Genomic DNA, 15,338 nt, shown 5'->3' on the forward strand with positions numbered 1-15,338 from the left:
CTTGTGGTTGTAGCTTGCACTGTGTTGCTGTCTGGTTGTGATATGTAATGAAGAAAGTTTAAAGTGAAGGTTCCAACTTTATGAATGCATAGTAAAGAAAAGCATGCCATATTTGCATATTGCTAAATTTACCCCCAGAAAAACCAAAATCCTGGTTTGTTGGGCTTCATGAAGCTTCCTTTGTGGGCATGAGGAGAATTTGCTGCTGTGCTATTCCCATCACTCGATGAGTGTGTGAACTTGTCTCTGGAATATTTTTTGCATGGCAGTACTCATTCTCTTAGATGTGACTTCTCTTGGGCCTGGAATACATTCCCCACAGCATATAAAAAATCTTTTTCATTAGTGGGATTAATCTAATTGTTGGTGAAACTTCCATGGATGCCGAGATGTCAGAAGTTCAGGAGCACATGAGCTCTCACCTGCAATGCCTGGTGAAATGGTGGTGGGGTGAGGAGGCAGCTAGTGTGACTGGAAGTGATATTGAAATTGGCATTAGAAAAGTGTGTTTTGGGATCACCATTGATTGTACCCATCAAAATGACATTCTTCTAGCTTGTTCCCATTTTGTACATGCTATTTTTTTTCATTGCCAGTTGTACCAGTTTGGCCATGTTCAGTGCATACTAGATGCAGCCATTGCCATTAGAAAGGGAACCGAATCTATTACAGTAATAAGTGGTTGCTGTGGCAAATGCTCATAGTGGGCTTGTGGAATTCAACAGCCAAGTGATGCTCTCTGTAACATTGTGTTTTTGATGTGCAGTAGGTGCATTGCTCTTCACTTTTGCAGGTATCTGTAGGTGACATCAAGAAGCCAGAGAAAAAGTTTGCAGGCTAACATGGCTTCAACACAGGTTCTCATTGTGACCCACCTCTAGACCCAGGCAGGCATAGTCACTGGAATGTCGTGTTTTGGTGTCTTTTAGGACATACTACATCAAAATCTGTAGATGGGCACAGTGATGACACTGCAGGCCTTTCTTTGCACCAATGGTATAAGCATGGCTGTGCATTTGGACTATGTGTGACAGTTGGGCATATCACAAGAGTTTTTTGTGACTGTATGCTTGAGTGTATCTTGAGAACAGTGGGCTGGAGATGAGTGATTATGTGCCATAAATCGTAGGACAGCTTTCACTTCCTTAGCTTGGTTTTCAGAATATTTTAGTGCATTAGCACTCATGGTAGCCATTCTTCGCATTTAGCCATTTGTCTGAAGCCGGTTTTTGTGGCAAGCGGCAGCTTAATTAATCATGAGAGGCTGCTCATGAAGAGCAACCTGGATCGCTACTGAACTCAAGCAGCCCAAGTCTTATCCATTACAGCACCTACCATAGATGGTCAGTAGTGTGTGGCTTTATCGCTGCACCACTGATCAGGATTGGGGGAAGGTTCTGGGAGGTCTATGAATTTAGAGAATTACCAATTCTACATATATGGACCTTAATCCCTTATCACAATCTGTAAAATTGCCATCAGTGAACTCTGGATCTGAACACCGGAGCCAAAGGAAAAATAAACTGCTAGCACACGTCATTTGCATTTGGCCTAACACAAATCGACCATCAATTTTTTTATTTCTCTGTTCTGAAAATTTACAGCAAATTGGCTTTCAATGAGCATATATTTGTTGTTTTTTGTCACGAAATTGTTTTATTTGTATTGTTACCATTGCTATTCTCAAAAATGGCTCCTGCAATTTGTTCTGGATACTAGCTTTTAATACGGGCTTTGTTGACATAGGAGCACTGCAGTATTCCTTGTTTGCTTTTATTTACTGTCTGAGATTTGATGCAGATAAGTATATGGGGGTGTGTAAATTATGTTGGGAAGGAATAGGCCAGACTTCTAGAAAACATGTTTCATAAGAACTAACACAAAATCACGATTTTTGTTTATTTGTCAGTTTTGATGTGAGCGATGCTGCTAAAAAGCTAGTACTTAAAGAATCCTGATTTATATTTAGTGGTATAATGTATGAGCATAGCGGGACACATAACGCGTGGATCTGCATGCGGACTGAATGAGATAGTTGCATATATCAAGTGTTTGTGTGTGACCATAACGATGAGTACACCTTGAGGAGAGCAAGGTGTAGCACAGTTGTCATGTTCATTACATTATTGCATATAGTTTTTTTTCTAACTGGGTTTCCATAATATTTGCTTTTTTCTTCTTGGTGCAATTTGAAACAAATTCACTTAGAGGTGCCCTATGTTCTTGGTGCCTTCCATAAATGAATTTTATTTTATTTGTGCTGTTTTTGTTGCCATTTTCATTAATGGCTGGCTACTGATTCATTCTAGGAATGCTGCTTTATAACCGAGCTCTGTTTAGACATGACATTTCTGGGTGTACTGCATTGGCAGTAAGAGAAATATCCCTAAAAACTGCTGGCAGCCTGCTGTGAAGCGTTCATTCCCGCAGAAGTGCTGCACAGCTTGATCCAACAATGCAAATGTGTGGTGCTAAGGCATTTGTAAAGGAGTGAGATGAGCCCACTTCCCACCCACCTTCAGCCTTTGGAAGCCCACAGAGTAGAGGGATGGAAATTGGGTGACAATATTGTAGCTTGTATTAGACTTCAGCTGGTAGTAACAGCACTGAAGTAACCATGCAGGGTAAATTCAGTTGCTACTGCATCTTCCTTGCATCGGGTTTCATGATTGTCTTGTTAGCTTTTTTTTTTACTGTTACAGGTGGGTGGACGAGATCAAGCAGTTTGCGGCAATAGGGTGACAACAGCTGGCACAGGAGAGAGCTAATTGGAGAGATAAGCGAGAGTCCTTTGCCCTGCAATAGGTGTACTAATGCTGCTCCTAATGACAGTGAGCAGTGCAAGCAGCACATGGCAAAGATGCCGGTGTTGTCTAATTGAAGCTTCAGAGAGTGAAGGTTCCATTTTAAAGAGACACCAGCAACTTCCCCACGCACCTTCCTAGCTAGATGCTGCCCAACCACCTAGCGCTACCCTCGATCGACCTCCACACCCCTGCCTGCCTTTAATCTTGAGAAGCGCTGTACCCCGGAAACCCTACTGTACATTCCACAAGGCCTCCACCCACTAGTGCTAACTGTAGTGGATCAAAAAAACGGTGTAACTTGAAATCAAAGACTCCTAGGAAAAGCCAGCGGCTTTTTTGTAGCGCCACCCACCTCTCCACCCTCGAACCTCCAACTCATCTAACCTACACTCTCCTGAAGTGTCACTCACCTCGTCCTCCAGGAAAATTCTGTTGTGTGTATAGCCTCAGCTTTGTTTAAGAGCGTGAATGTAATCATCGTGGGCAAATACTTTTGCAGTAAAGGCTTTCTCGCTCCAAGTTTCATGATCTTCTGGTTTCTGCAGAATTCATTGGTCACATATTAGCAGGACCTTGTCCACAAAAGCTAAAATATCTACACTGAACTTAGTTTTATTCAAGATACCTGAAAAAAAATTTAAGCTCCTTTTTGTTATGGTTTGTAGTTTTATTGCATTCCTGGAGTTCATTTCAAATAACATCTTTAATATTCACATCTCTTCATATTTTGTTCTGAAAGTAATCTTTCGTGATGCAGTGCTGGTGCTCTCCAAAATGATTCTTTTTCCTTGTCATCTTCTCCAAATCTGGACTTCGGTGCTTAAAATGGCATTTTCTTTCCAAGTGACCTCCTCTAGATTTGAATTTTCATGCTCCAAAAAGTGCTCCGATTCTTACCTCAGTTGTTGCACTCCTGCATTTGGGAGTGGCCGATTAACTTTGTCTTAATTGTCACCTTAAGGGTCAAAGGAGTGTTGAGTTTACAGTTGCTTGTATTCAACTTGTAGTTGCATGCATAATATTATTTACTTGTAAGGGCAGTTTTCAGATAGATCCGGTGTGTTGAGGCCGGTCTACACAGGCCTTGTATCTGAACTGAGCAACAAGTACTGCAATGATCAAGTTTCGTTATTCTAGTTTATCACATGTCCGAATTCCTATGACAATCTCAGAATTATTTCCTTTGTTCTTTGCTGTGGCATGTTTTGTTTCCACAGGACTGTATGACCTTTTCACAATTCTCTGTTTGTGGGTGAGGTCTAAAACAGAAAAGTGCATCACTATTCATGAACGGAACACTTGGCCAGTGATAAAAATTGACCTTTTCTTTCTTTTTTTTTCAGATTGTAAGCCTTTTGGACATAGTCGAAATGGTGGTCTGCACTACCAGTCTGTGAATTACTTTCGGCCAAACAATTGCTACTTGCCTCATTTTTCACTGCAGCACAGTGTGTTGAAGAGTGTGTCTATTTGTTGTGTGTATTTGCATGTCTTCCTAGCATTGTCAAAAGCTAAGCCAGTTTCATTTTGCACTTGAGGTTTTACGTGACGATTTGCCAACCTTCTGATTTTATGTATTGCCTCGCATAGCACTCGTGGCTTGCACTTTATGTCTTTTGCCCAATGGAACCTCATACAGGAAAAGCTCGGGACTTTATTAATGTGAACTGTATGACTTAATTCATTTGAGCTTCATTGAAGTCTGCATATATTAAACAACCCATTAATTAGAATGTGGATTGCTTCTGCTACTGTTTTTTAGAGTGGTATGGGGACAGTGTCACCATAGCACATCTATGGGGTCTCACCCGTTCTTTGCAGTTGTGAAGAAAGTAACGACAGTGTTGCGAGGCTGAAGAATGGGAGTGGCTTTGCTGCAGCGACAATTAAGGGGCATGACATGTGTTAGCAGCGATCTTGAAGGCTTCAGCATCTTGCTTCATTTAGTGTAAGGGGGCAGGTGGGGGAGAAAAATGGCAATTTTTGTCGAAAAATAGTAATTTTGGTTTTTGCTTGTTTTATTATGTGCAGGTCTTTATCTTTCAGTTTGAACAATACCAGTGCCGACTATAGATGCAAGATTAGTAGAAACAATGTGTACATGCAAAGTGGTCGAAAAACGAGCACAATTAGCTATAATTTCACGACAGCAGCAAATTTGAAATTGTGGCTTTTCCATCCACTGTGAAGCTGCGGGAGGTAAAATAAGCCTTATAGTTTCTGGCTCATTCTTTTGCAATTTTATAGCTCACAGACAAAAAAAATTGAAAAGGCACTTTTATGCTTCCAGAAGCAGTATCACCACTGTTTCTTAGGTAAATTGGGATGCATTTTTTTCATTTATCATTTTCATGCAACCGCAATGCTTGTTTGCGATATCACCGATAGCGCGACAGATTTCCAGCCTGTATTTCAATACCTGGGCCACACAATGTATCGATTTGTTTGGTATTGCCTTATGTGTGCTCACACTTCTTTAGTAACTTTATGGGGAGGATACCTGAACGAGCAATATAAAAGGTTATTTACATCATGTATGCAGTGTTTACTTGATATGTCCTGGACTGTGAATACTGGAGTTTCTTGTAATTAGAAATGTGTTTTCATGCGCAGTGTTCAGCTTTTAAATTAATCGAAAATTAGTCTTCGTGACATGATCTGGCATCTAATCAGTCATCAAACCTTTTCCTTGAGTTATTTGCTTACTGCATTATTCTTTATCTTCCAGTGCTTGCTGTTTGTTTGTTGGTCCTACCTTTCAATTTTTTGTCCTTCTGGTCCATGTGATTACAATACATATTGTTACTTCAAGATCTTAGACGAAGTGGGCCATATTCTGTCATATTCTTTTTTTTGTCAGTCTGTGTGTGTGTGAACAGTAGTCATCATAAATTTTGCAGGGGTTGAAAATATGCAATGCAATCACCTGTCTTTTTGCAATATTAGCCCGTGACAGTTAATGCTCATGTGAACTACATACCGACTTCAAAACAGATTTTTTTATGGTCTGTCTTTATACACTGACAATAGGATCATTTTTGTCTAATATTAGAACACCTGCTTGAAAGGCCTGCATCAAGGATTTGTCTAGCTTCTAAAGTGCTCCAAACGAAATCTGTAAATTATATCCCTGTTTATAAAACGTGGTTTTAAACATTCTGCAGGCTCGGTCGGCGCTGGGAGTGCATGCAGCCCAAAGAAATCGCAAGCAGGCCAGCGACGGTTCGTGTGCCCTGAATGCGGCTATGCCACAGCTGTGTGCTGGAACTTCAAGGCCCACCTGAGGATACACAGCGGTGAGTTCCCTTTTCAGTCCAGACTTTGCTGCAAGACCCTTTCTAGGGAGTTCATCCTGGTGGACCTCCTTCATGTTCATGCAGGCGAAAAGCCGTACAAGTGCCAGCATTGCAGCAAGAGCTTCACCGACAGGTCCAATATGTTGAAGCATGTTCGTATCCACACGGGCAAAAAGCCATTCCAGTGCACACATTGCAGCAAGACCTTCAGTAGAAAAGATTTTCTGTCGATCCACCTCCGCATCCACACGGGCGAGAGGCCATACCAGTGCAACCTATGTCAACTAGCTTTTACACACAAGATGAGTCTAAATAGGCATGTGAAAACCCACAATAAATGAGCATTTCTGTAACATTTACTTAAGGGTACTTATCTGTTAACAAGAACTTAAATACTGAATGGAAAGCTGCAAACTCCCATTAACCTCTTGCCCCTTTTCTAAGCATTCGGGTCACACAGATAGACTGCCTTCATGCATTGCTCTGATTGACAAACTTTGCTGCCTATTCATTTCCATTGGGCTCAATTTTACGCAGCATAGAAAATTTCAACAAGGACTTTTCTATGCTGTATTTTGCCATGTTTTTAAGAAGTGTAAAGTTTTTTGCTTGGTAACTCAGTCTAAAAAAAATGACTGGTCATAGACAAATGTGTTCTGTGAATTGTGAAATTTTATTTCACTTGAATATTCGTGTGGTGCTTGATGTTGGACTCTGATAACAGTACTGGCCATAGTGTACTTCTAAAGTTCATTTTCATGTTTTTTTCTATATGAGGCACCGAAGGGATCCTTAGTTGCTTTTTGTATGGAAATGGGGTTTTGCAAGCATGGATTTCTAAATTTATGCAAGAGCATAAGGCAGTTTCTGTACTTATATGGTGCTGTATTTTGATGAAATGTTTGTAGACTGTGACTGAAAGTAATCTTTGCAGGACCGATCTTAATGACGTTTTTGCTGCTTTGCAATGCAAAAGTAGCCTGCTTCACTGTTCATTATTTCTTGCTTCTTTTTTCATTTCGTCTTGAAATAAAGTACAATTTTTGTGACATTTCTACATTTTGATCATATTAGCCTTAGCAAAATGGTATGCTGGTACAGCACCTATTTATGGATAAGATGTAGATAGATCATTGTTGCTTGTTTTATTCTTTCATAATAATGCAGCTTGTCTAAATGTAATATAAAAGCTTCAATGTTGTGAGCACTTAATTTTCACAAATCTCATTGAGTTTGTCAAAAATAGTTACAGGACATTATTTGGGCAAAATGCTTACACCATTTCGCGCACGAAATTTTCCAGAAAAGCACTTTTCCTCTGTCTTGAAAATGTATTTGATGCAAATGAGCACTGTAAACTTGTGGACACGACGAAGCATGGTGCATGAATGACGCTTTATTGAAGAAGGCGAGCAGTTATATAGGCAAGCGGTTAGATAACAGAAATGGGGGCTGCTTCTGTCCGGCTAGGCGCGTGTGCATGACTTGCACTACGTCACATCTCCCCTCTCTCTCTTTTTTTTTTTTTAATCGTCGAATCAAGTAGAGTTTCAGAACTCAGGCGCCGGGTATCTTCGTGGTGGTTGGCGCTTCCGTTCACTCCTGCGGAGTTGTGTAGATTCGGATGTCCCTGTAGTGTCTGGGACTCCCACAGCTGGCAGCGGCGCGGGAGTCTTGTGGTCTGGAGACGAGGGAGGAGGAGCCGGATTGAGGTGTTCTCTTGTGCGCTGAAACTGTTGACCCTCTTCTGTTTTGACGATGTAGGCACGAGGAGTCTCAGCCCGCTGTACGACCGTGACAGGGGACCATGATCTTGAGGGCACATTGTACATAGTTGCGGTCGAGCCAGTGCGAAGCTCTGGAAGAGGCCGTGTACCTCTGTTGTAGAAGCAGCGTTGCTTGCTCCTGATGTCTTCTAGCCTTCGTCGCACGGTCTTGGGTGACACTGTTTGTGGCTGTAGGTGGCTAGTTGGTACAGGAAGCAGCGTTCTTGTCTGTCGGCCCATGAGCCTCTGCACAGGGGACTTCAGAGAAGAGTCCCGAGGTGAATTTCGACACTCAAGCAATGCGGCACAAAACTCAGTGCTACCGAAACGGAACCGCCTTAACAGCTTCTTAGCTTCCTGTACTGCTCTTTCTGCCATTCCATTCGAGCGGGGATAGTACGGACTAGACCGGACGTGTTGCAGGCCAATCTTATCGGCGTAATCCTTGAACTGTTGGCTACTGAAGGGTGGTCCGTTGTCTGTGCAAAGTCGCCTTGGGAAGCCATGTGTTGCGAAGATGTCATTGCATGCTGCAATAACCTTGTTGGCTGACGGCGCTTGCACAAGCCTGATTTCAAAAAAGAAAGAGTAGAAGTCAACAACGACTAAGTACTCGGCACCGTTGTGATGACAAATATCAGCTCCTACTGACTCCCAGGGCAGAGTTGGTATCTCGTGACTTACCAGCGGTAGTCGCGCATTTCTTGATTTGTACTTTTGGCATGTTTGACAGCTTTGAGCGACTTCCTCAATATCGCTGTTTATACTTGGCCAGAAGACAACGGTTCGGGCGCGTGCCTTCATTTTTTCTGCTCCTGTGTGCGCGGCATGAAGAGAAGCCAGTACCTCACTGCACAGTCTGGCAGGAATGATAAGGCGATTGCTCCGGAACACAAGGCCGGAATCAGTATGCAGCTCGTCGCGGAAGCTCCAGTAGCTGCGTAGCTCGGTGGGGACGTCAGCCTTGTCAATGGGCCACGCTGTGCTTGCATACTGGCGAAGTTTCACCATGCTTGGGTCACGGTCCGTCTCCCGCAGAACTTGCTCCAGGCGCCTGTCTGAAGCTTGAAGACAAGCGATAGTGTTAACGTGGAAATGCGCGCAATGTTCTACGAGCTGTGCTTTATTAGGAAAACGTGATAACGCGTCAGCGATGAACAGTTGTTTTCCCGGAGTATACTTGACGTTTATATGGTATTTTTGTAGGTTTAGACGCATACGCTGCAGGCGGAGAGGGCACTGGCATAATGGTTTCTTGAAAATCATTTCGAGCGGCTTGTGATCAGATTCCTCAATGACTTCTGGCTGCCCGAAAATGTAGTCCTTGAATTTTTCACAGCCGTGGACGATTGCTAGCATCTCTTTCTCTATCTGCGCGTACCTTTGCTGTGCTTCTGTCAGCGAGCGAGATGAGTAAGCTAAGGGGTGTCCATCCTGCATTATCACAGCGCCAATTCCGTTTTGGCTGGCGTCTACAGATAGGGTGATTGGTTTGCCCTTCTGGTAATATGCCAATATGGGAGCCGTTGCTAGTGCTTCGCGCAGTGCTTCAAAGCTTTTTTGATGTCTGTCTTCCCAAACCCATGCAGCATTCTTTTTTAAAAGTTCTCGGAGCGATGCTGTGAGCGTTGACATATTAGGAATGAAGCGGGAAACGAAGTTCACCATACCCAAGAATGTCTGTAGCTCTTTCCGGTTGCAAGGGGCCTGCACGTGGAAAATATCTTCCAGTCTCCCTGGATCCAGGCTCAACCCGTCGCACGTCAACACGTGGCCTAGGTACTTGACGGATTCCTGCAAGAAGTTACACTTTGTTTTGTTCAATTTCAAGTTGTGCTCCTGACATCTTGTCAGCACATTGACAAGATTTGCGTCATGCTCTTCTTTAGTGCGACCCCAGACTAGAATGTCGTCCATTACGACTGCTGTGCCAGTGAGACCTTCTAGTACTTTGTGCATGGCGCGCTGAAATATTTCGGGAGCCGAAGAAATGCCGAAAGGCATACGTAGGAACCTGTAACGACCATACGGAGTGCTCATTGTGCAAATTCTGGAGCTTTCCTCATCCAGTTTTATCTGCCAAAATCCCGTAGCGGCATCCAAAGTCGAAAAGTATTGTGCTCCACACAGAGACGGTGCAATGTCTTCTAGCGTTGGCATAGGATAATGTTCTCTCAGCAGCGCTTTGTTCAAATCAGATGGATCGAGACATATGCGTACCTTGTCGTTCTTTATGACGGTAACCATGTGGCTGGACCACTCGGTTGGCTCGGTCACCTTGGAAACTACTCCGGCTGCTTCCATGCGGTCCAGTTCCGCTTTTACTCTGTCCTCGAGTGCGAACGGAATCCGGCGTGCTGCTTTGACCACTCCTTGGGAACCTGGCTTGAGCTTCAAGTGGTAGACGACACCCTTGAGCTCGCCTAATCCGGAGAAGACGTCTTCATACGGCTTGACTACGTCGTACAGCTCTTGGTGCTCCAGTGAAGCAATTCGGCGAATCAAGCCTAGCTTCTCGGCAACTGAGCCGCTAAGAGTCACGGGTATGTCGTCTTCCATTACGAAGAATGTCGTTTCAAATGTTCCCTCGGGTCCGGTCACATGAAGGTGACTACGTTTCGTTGCTTTTTTCTGAAAGCCAAAAAATGTGTTCAGCACGACAGCGCAGTTTTCGGGTTGCTTTTGAGTTATCTTCTGCAGCTGGCTGCGTGATATGACCGAGCAATTGGCTCCTGTATCAAGCTTGCAGGCAACGGGCGTTTCTTCTATTTTCACGATTGCAGTCCAGCGGTCGTCTTTCTTGCTGCTTGGCGTTAAAGTTTGCAACCAGAAATTACCTGCCTGTCCGTCTGAATTCGCTTCCAGTGACGCCACTTTTTGCTCTTTCACGCAGAGGTTAGCGCTCTTCGTTTTGCACACAGCTGCAAAATGATTTCTTTTGCCACATTTTAAGCACGTGCGTCCCTTTGCAGGGCATGTTTCACTGTTGTGAACACGAGCACATTTGTTACAGCGACTTTTCATTTGGAGGACCGCATTGACCTCCACTTGACAGTTCTTGCTGGAGTGTATTTCTTCACTTTGCTCTTTGCCGTGTTCCCGAGCTCGACACATTTCAACAGTTTTGGCCAAGGAAGCATTTTCAGAAAGAAGCGTTTCTTGAAGCTTCTTGTCTCTCATTCCCAGAATGATTCTGCTTCTTAGCATGCGTTCTTCCAGCTCACCGAATTCACAGCTTTTTGCTAGTACACGCAGCTCCGTTAACCAATCGTTAAAATGTTCGTCTTCCTTCTGGTCACGCTTTCCAAATCGAAACTCGTGATAAGCTAGGTTTAGTGCTGGTTTGTAGAACGCTTCAAACTTTCGCTTCAGTACAGCAATGTCGCTTTTATCCTCTCCAGCATCAAATACGAAAGTGCTGTATGTTTTGCGTGCGTCTTCTCCAATACTGATGAGAAAAGTGGCTGCCTGTACCTCTTTCGGTTGTTGGTCCAGGTAGGTTGCAGTTGAGAAGAGCTCGAACTCTTGCTTCCATGCTTCCCAGCTATGCCAGACATCTCCCGTTGTATCCAGGGCCTTCGGTGGTGGCAGCAGCGAAGTGACGGGGGCGGCAGGCTGGGCGCGGTGCTGCTCGGCGTCTGTCATGGCTCTGGTCCGATGAAATTACCCGGGCCTCCCGGATTGCCGTGCTTCTGCCGTCGGTTACGTTGCCCGGTTGCGTTGCGCGATCGCTAACCGGCCACTTCTGACACCATGTGGACACGACGAAGCATGGTGCATGAATGACGCTTTATTGAAGAAGGCGAGCGGTTATATAGGCAAGCGGTTAGATAACAGAAATGGGGGCTGCTTCTGTCCGGCTAGGCACGTGTGCATGACTTGCACTACGTCACAAAACTGGAGTTTGTACTTAAACTGGCATTACATTCACAATGCCTGCCAGAGAGTATTCATTCCATAAAGTGTCATTTTACACCTCCGTTTGAAGGTACACTTTAATAACACATGGAAGTCATGGCTTCATCATGGTTGATCCAAAATATAGCTTTGCATTCACTGCACTTCATCTTTGCAGTAATGCATATTTATGTGCACTGCATGCATATGCATGTAACTGTCCCATTGAAGATGGGAGCTCTGAGTCGCCTGCCACCTTGCTAAATTTAGCGTCCACAAATTCGCAAATTGCCACTAATTCTCATTTCTCAAAGTATTGAGCTTACAAAAAATATCTGAGTATTCATACTCAAGTGCTCTGGCATGTTCGTAGACTGTCGTAAAACCTTAGAAAGTACAATTCACGTATGCGCATGGTTAAGAGAAAAGAGGGACACAACTACTAACGCTGGCATCAAGCCATGGCTATCTAAGGACATGGCATATGAGGAAGAGGGCCCACTGAACTAGGAATGATGTTGCTTCTTGCATACTAGAAATGTAATTGCTTAATTAGGAGCTTACTAGAAATGATGTTGCCTAATACGTCTGTAGTAATTTTTAGTTGAGCATTCTATTAATTTCCTAACGGTCTATGGCACTTGAAATGAAATGTTGGCCTGGAGGAAGGCTGCTTATGCTGAGGGAAGCTTTTGTGGTGACCTGGATATGTTGTGTGTGGGTACTACAGTAAAGAAGAAACTCATTAATCCAGACTTCAGGGCATTGGAAAATCGCTTGTTGAATGAAACTCTCGCTACAGGCAGTCATAATTTTACATGTATCCACTTTGATTTTTCCCATTTGGGCAGCTTTTTGCTATAAATGTTCATGCTAAAAGAATAAAACCTGGGTTTAATAATGTAAGGTTTGTTATGTGCTACAGTTGATTCTCAGTAACCTAAATATGAAGGAGACTGAATTTGTTCAGATCATGCAGAGTTCGGAATAATAAAGACTATCTTTTTACTACACTTGATGTGGATGAACAAAGTGACAGTGATGTGCACGAACAAACAAGCCGCCGCAGTGGCTGAGTGGTTATGTCGCTCGGCTGCTGGCCTGAAAGACTCGGGTTCGATCCCGGCCACAGCGGTCGAATTTCGATGGAGGAAATTCTAGAGGCCCGTGGGCTGTGCGATGTCAGTGCACATTAAAGAACCCCAGGTGGTTGAAATTTCCGGAACCCTTCACTACGATGCCCCTCATAGCCTGAGTCGCTTTACGACATTAAACCCATAGAAACCAAACCAAACTGACTGAACAAAAAATTGTCTTGCTTTGGTTTCTGCTGTGGCGGCTGTTTGAAGCCTCGTAGCTGACTACCAACTCCACCTCTCTAGGTAGGCTACCAAGGCCACGTGACCCTGTGGCATCGTTACAACCTGCCCATTGAATTGTGAGCAAACAGTACCGTGGCAGATGGCAGTTAAAGATAGGTTGCAAGGGGCTGGTTGGGAAGAGCAACATGGGTTGCACGGGCCCCACTGATGGCAGCACCTACTTTTGCAGGGCTGTGACGCATCGCTTAACTGCTGCACCACTGCATCATGAGTGCTATGAGGACTCGCAGCGATCTATGAATGTAAAGTCAAAAATATCTAAGTACTTCGAAAGTGGAGCTTAAGCATCCCGTTTGGTGTGTTTTTATATGTATTTTATATATTTAAAAAATTTAACACGAAATGGATTTTTAAATTTAGAAAAGGAGGTGTTACTTTCTGTTGATAGGTGTACTTCCATCTTGCAAAACTTTAACAGCTAATAACTCGCGTCATCTTTTTTTTTTACCACTGATGGCATTAATAATACATTGAGCAAAGCACTATCCAGCATGATTACTTCTGGGATCCCCAGCTGATTCAAGTTGTAGGCATATTTGGGAAAAAAACATGAAAAAAGCTACTCCTACTCGTAGTTTATTTTCTTGCCATTCTCAAAGCTACATTAAGTGATTTACACATTATAAGGATTCTTTTTGCTTTTAAGCCGAAAAGCGACTTTGAAAGTGTGGTTCTAAATCTCCTTGTTTTTTGATGCATTGTGTAGATAGAACAAAATTTCCGTCCAAAGGTTATACTTCATCTTCATTAGTTATAATTAGGCAGTGTGAAGGATTGTGCTGAATTTTTGTATTTCATTGTAAACATCAGCTTTTGATGCTTTAGTAAGAACTGTGCTTCACTGTTTGTTATTGTTGCTGGTTTTTCTTGCTTAAAGGAATCCCTTCCACTGATGCAGTTTTATGTTATAGATGTAGTCGGAGCTTTTGATCAGTCAGATATCATGCATCTCTCTAATGAGGTTTAATGGGCAGGCTCATGTTATTTGAGTAAGGGTTGGTAGGTTTGAAGTAATCGTTAATCCCTAGCATTTACTGTGAGGGCAAGGACTATTTGCTGGCAGCTGCCTTGTATTATATGTAAAGCATTGCATTTTGTGCAGGTTTAATTTTTCACTGAAATCATGATGAAAGTTGAGGCAACTTCTTTTTATTGCATCTAGAAACCAAGGCACAGTTTAAAGTGTTTTACTACAGGAATATTAGGTTTTTTTGGCAGTTTAAAACCTTATAACCAGCAAATATCAACATCTCGAAAAGTACCTGTGTGGTAAATTCTGGCATCGACTTAATACTTTAGAAAAATTTTGCACTTCCTCAGTTCAAAAGAAAGAAGCATCATTATGCCAGTTTTTTCAGTGCTGCATATTGCCTCTTTGTCAGCTCTTTAATCCTTCTCCTGCACCTGCTGGTGTTTTTTTTTCCTCTTTCTTTTATTATCGTTTATTCTTACCTGCTTTCTCATTAAGCTCAGCACCACCTGGTACAATTTCTCAGAAACCCTTGCTTTCACACTCCCTCCAACCCTCCATTCCCTCGTTTGATGCACCCATCTTTTTTTTTCGTCACATCCGGCCATTTCATTCAACTTTATGCTTAATTGTTTTCTAGTTTATTCAAGCCAGGCCAAGCAGTCGTACCCTGCCACCTGTCGCAGCTCGCCATGTCTGGACACAGAGCCCTTCAAGCACATGCTCGCTATCTGTCCACTCTCCCCACCCCTCGGATTCCTCTCTACAGAGCTGGCATATTTCTTTTCACTGTTTTGCAGGTCAACTGGTTAATTATTTTTGGAAGCCATCATGCCTGGACAAGATTCGTGCCTCCCATCTTAACACCCTTCCCACTTCACCCCCTCACTGGACCTTCCTTCTTGTGTTGAAGGTCCTATTTACACTCCGCCAATGATGATGCTTTGCCCAGGTGATGACAAGTCCTTCTGTCGAAACGTTGGCAAGCTCCCTGAGGCTTCCCCCTCCCTTGTTTGTGTGTATTTTGTATATTTCTCTTTGCTAGTTTGAAGGATCTGCTGTGTGCACTCTTCATATCTGTAATAGCTTTTATTGTTGAAAGTCTGCTTATTTACGACCACTTTTACTTGGCAGTTTATTTTGCAGTGTAGGGTTTCAGCAATGTCATGATGTGCAGAGTGCAGCTATGTCTGCTACCTTGCTGAGTAAAAAAAACCAAT

General features: G+C 43.3%; 1 protein-coding gene across 1 annotated transcript; it reads left to right on the forward strand.

The window, feature by feature from the left end:
• The first annotated feature begins 377 nt into the window (after positions 1–377).
• LOC144108277 (uncharacterized) lies at positions 378–6,699 on the forward strand. Its single transcript, XM_077641546.1, has 7 exons — positions 378–503; positions 597–671; positions 794–828; positions 2,703–2,738; positions 4,629–4,711; positions 5,972–6,103; positions 6,188–6,699. Exons 1-7 carry the CDS (start codon positions 378–380, stop codon positions 6,442–6,444), a joined length of 744 nt encoding a protein of 247 aa, XP_077497672.1. The 3' UTR covers positions 6,445–6,699.
• Positions 6,700–15,338: the final 8,639 nt, after the last annotated feature.

This window comes from Amblyomma americanum, chromosome 10 (assembly GCF_052857255.1).
Source record: "Amblyomma americanum isolate KBUSLIRL-KWMA chromosome 10, ASM5285725v1, whole genome shotgun sequence".
NCBI classification, from domain to species: domain Eukaryota; kingdom Metazoa; phylum Arthropoda; class Arachnida; order Ixodida; family Ixodidae; genus Amblyomma; species Amblyomma americanum.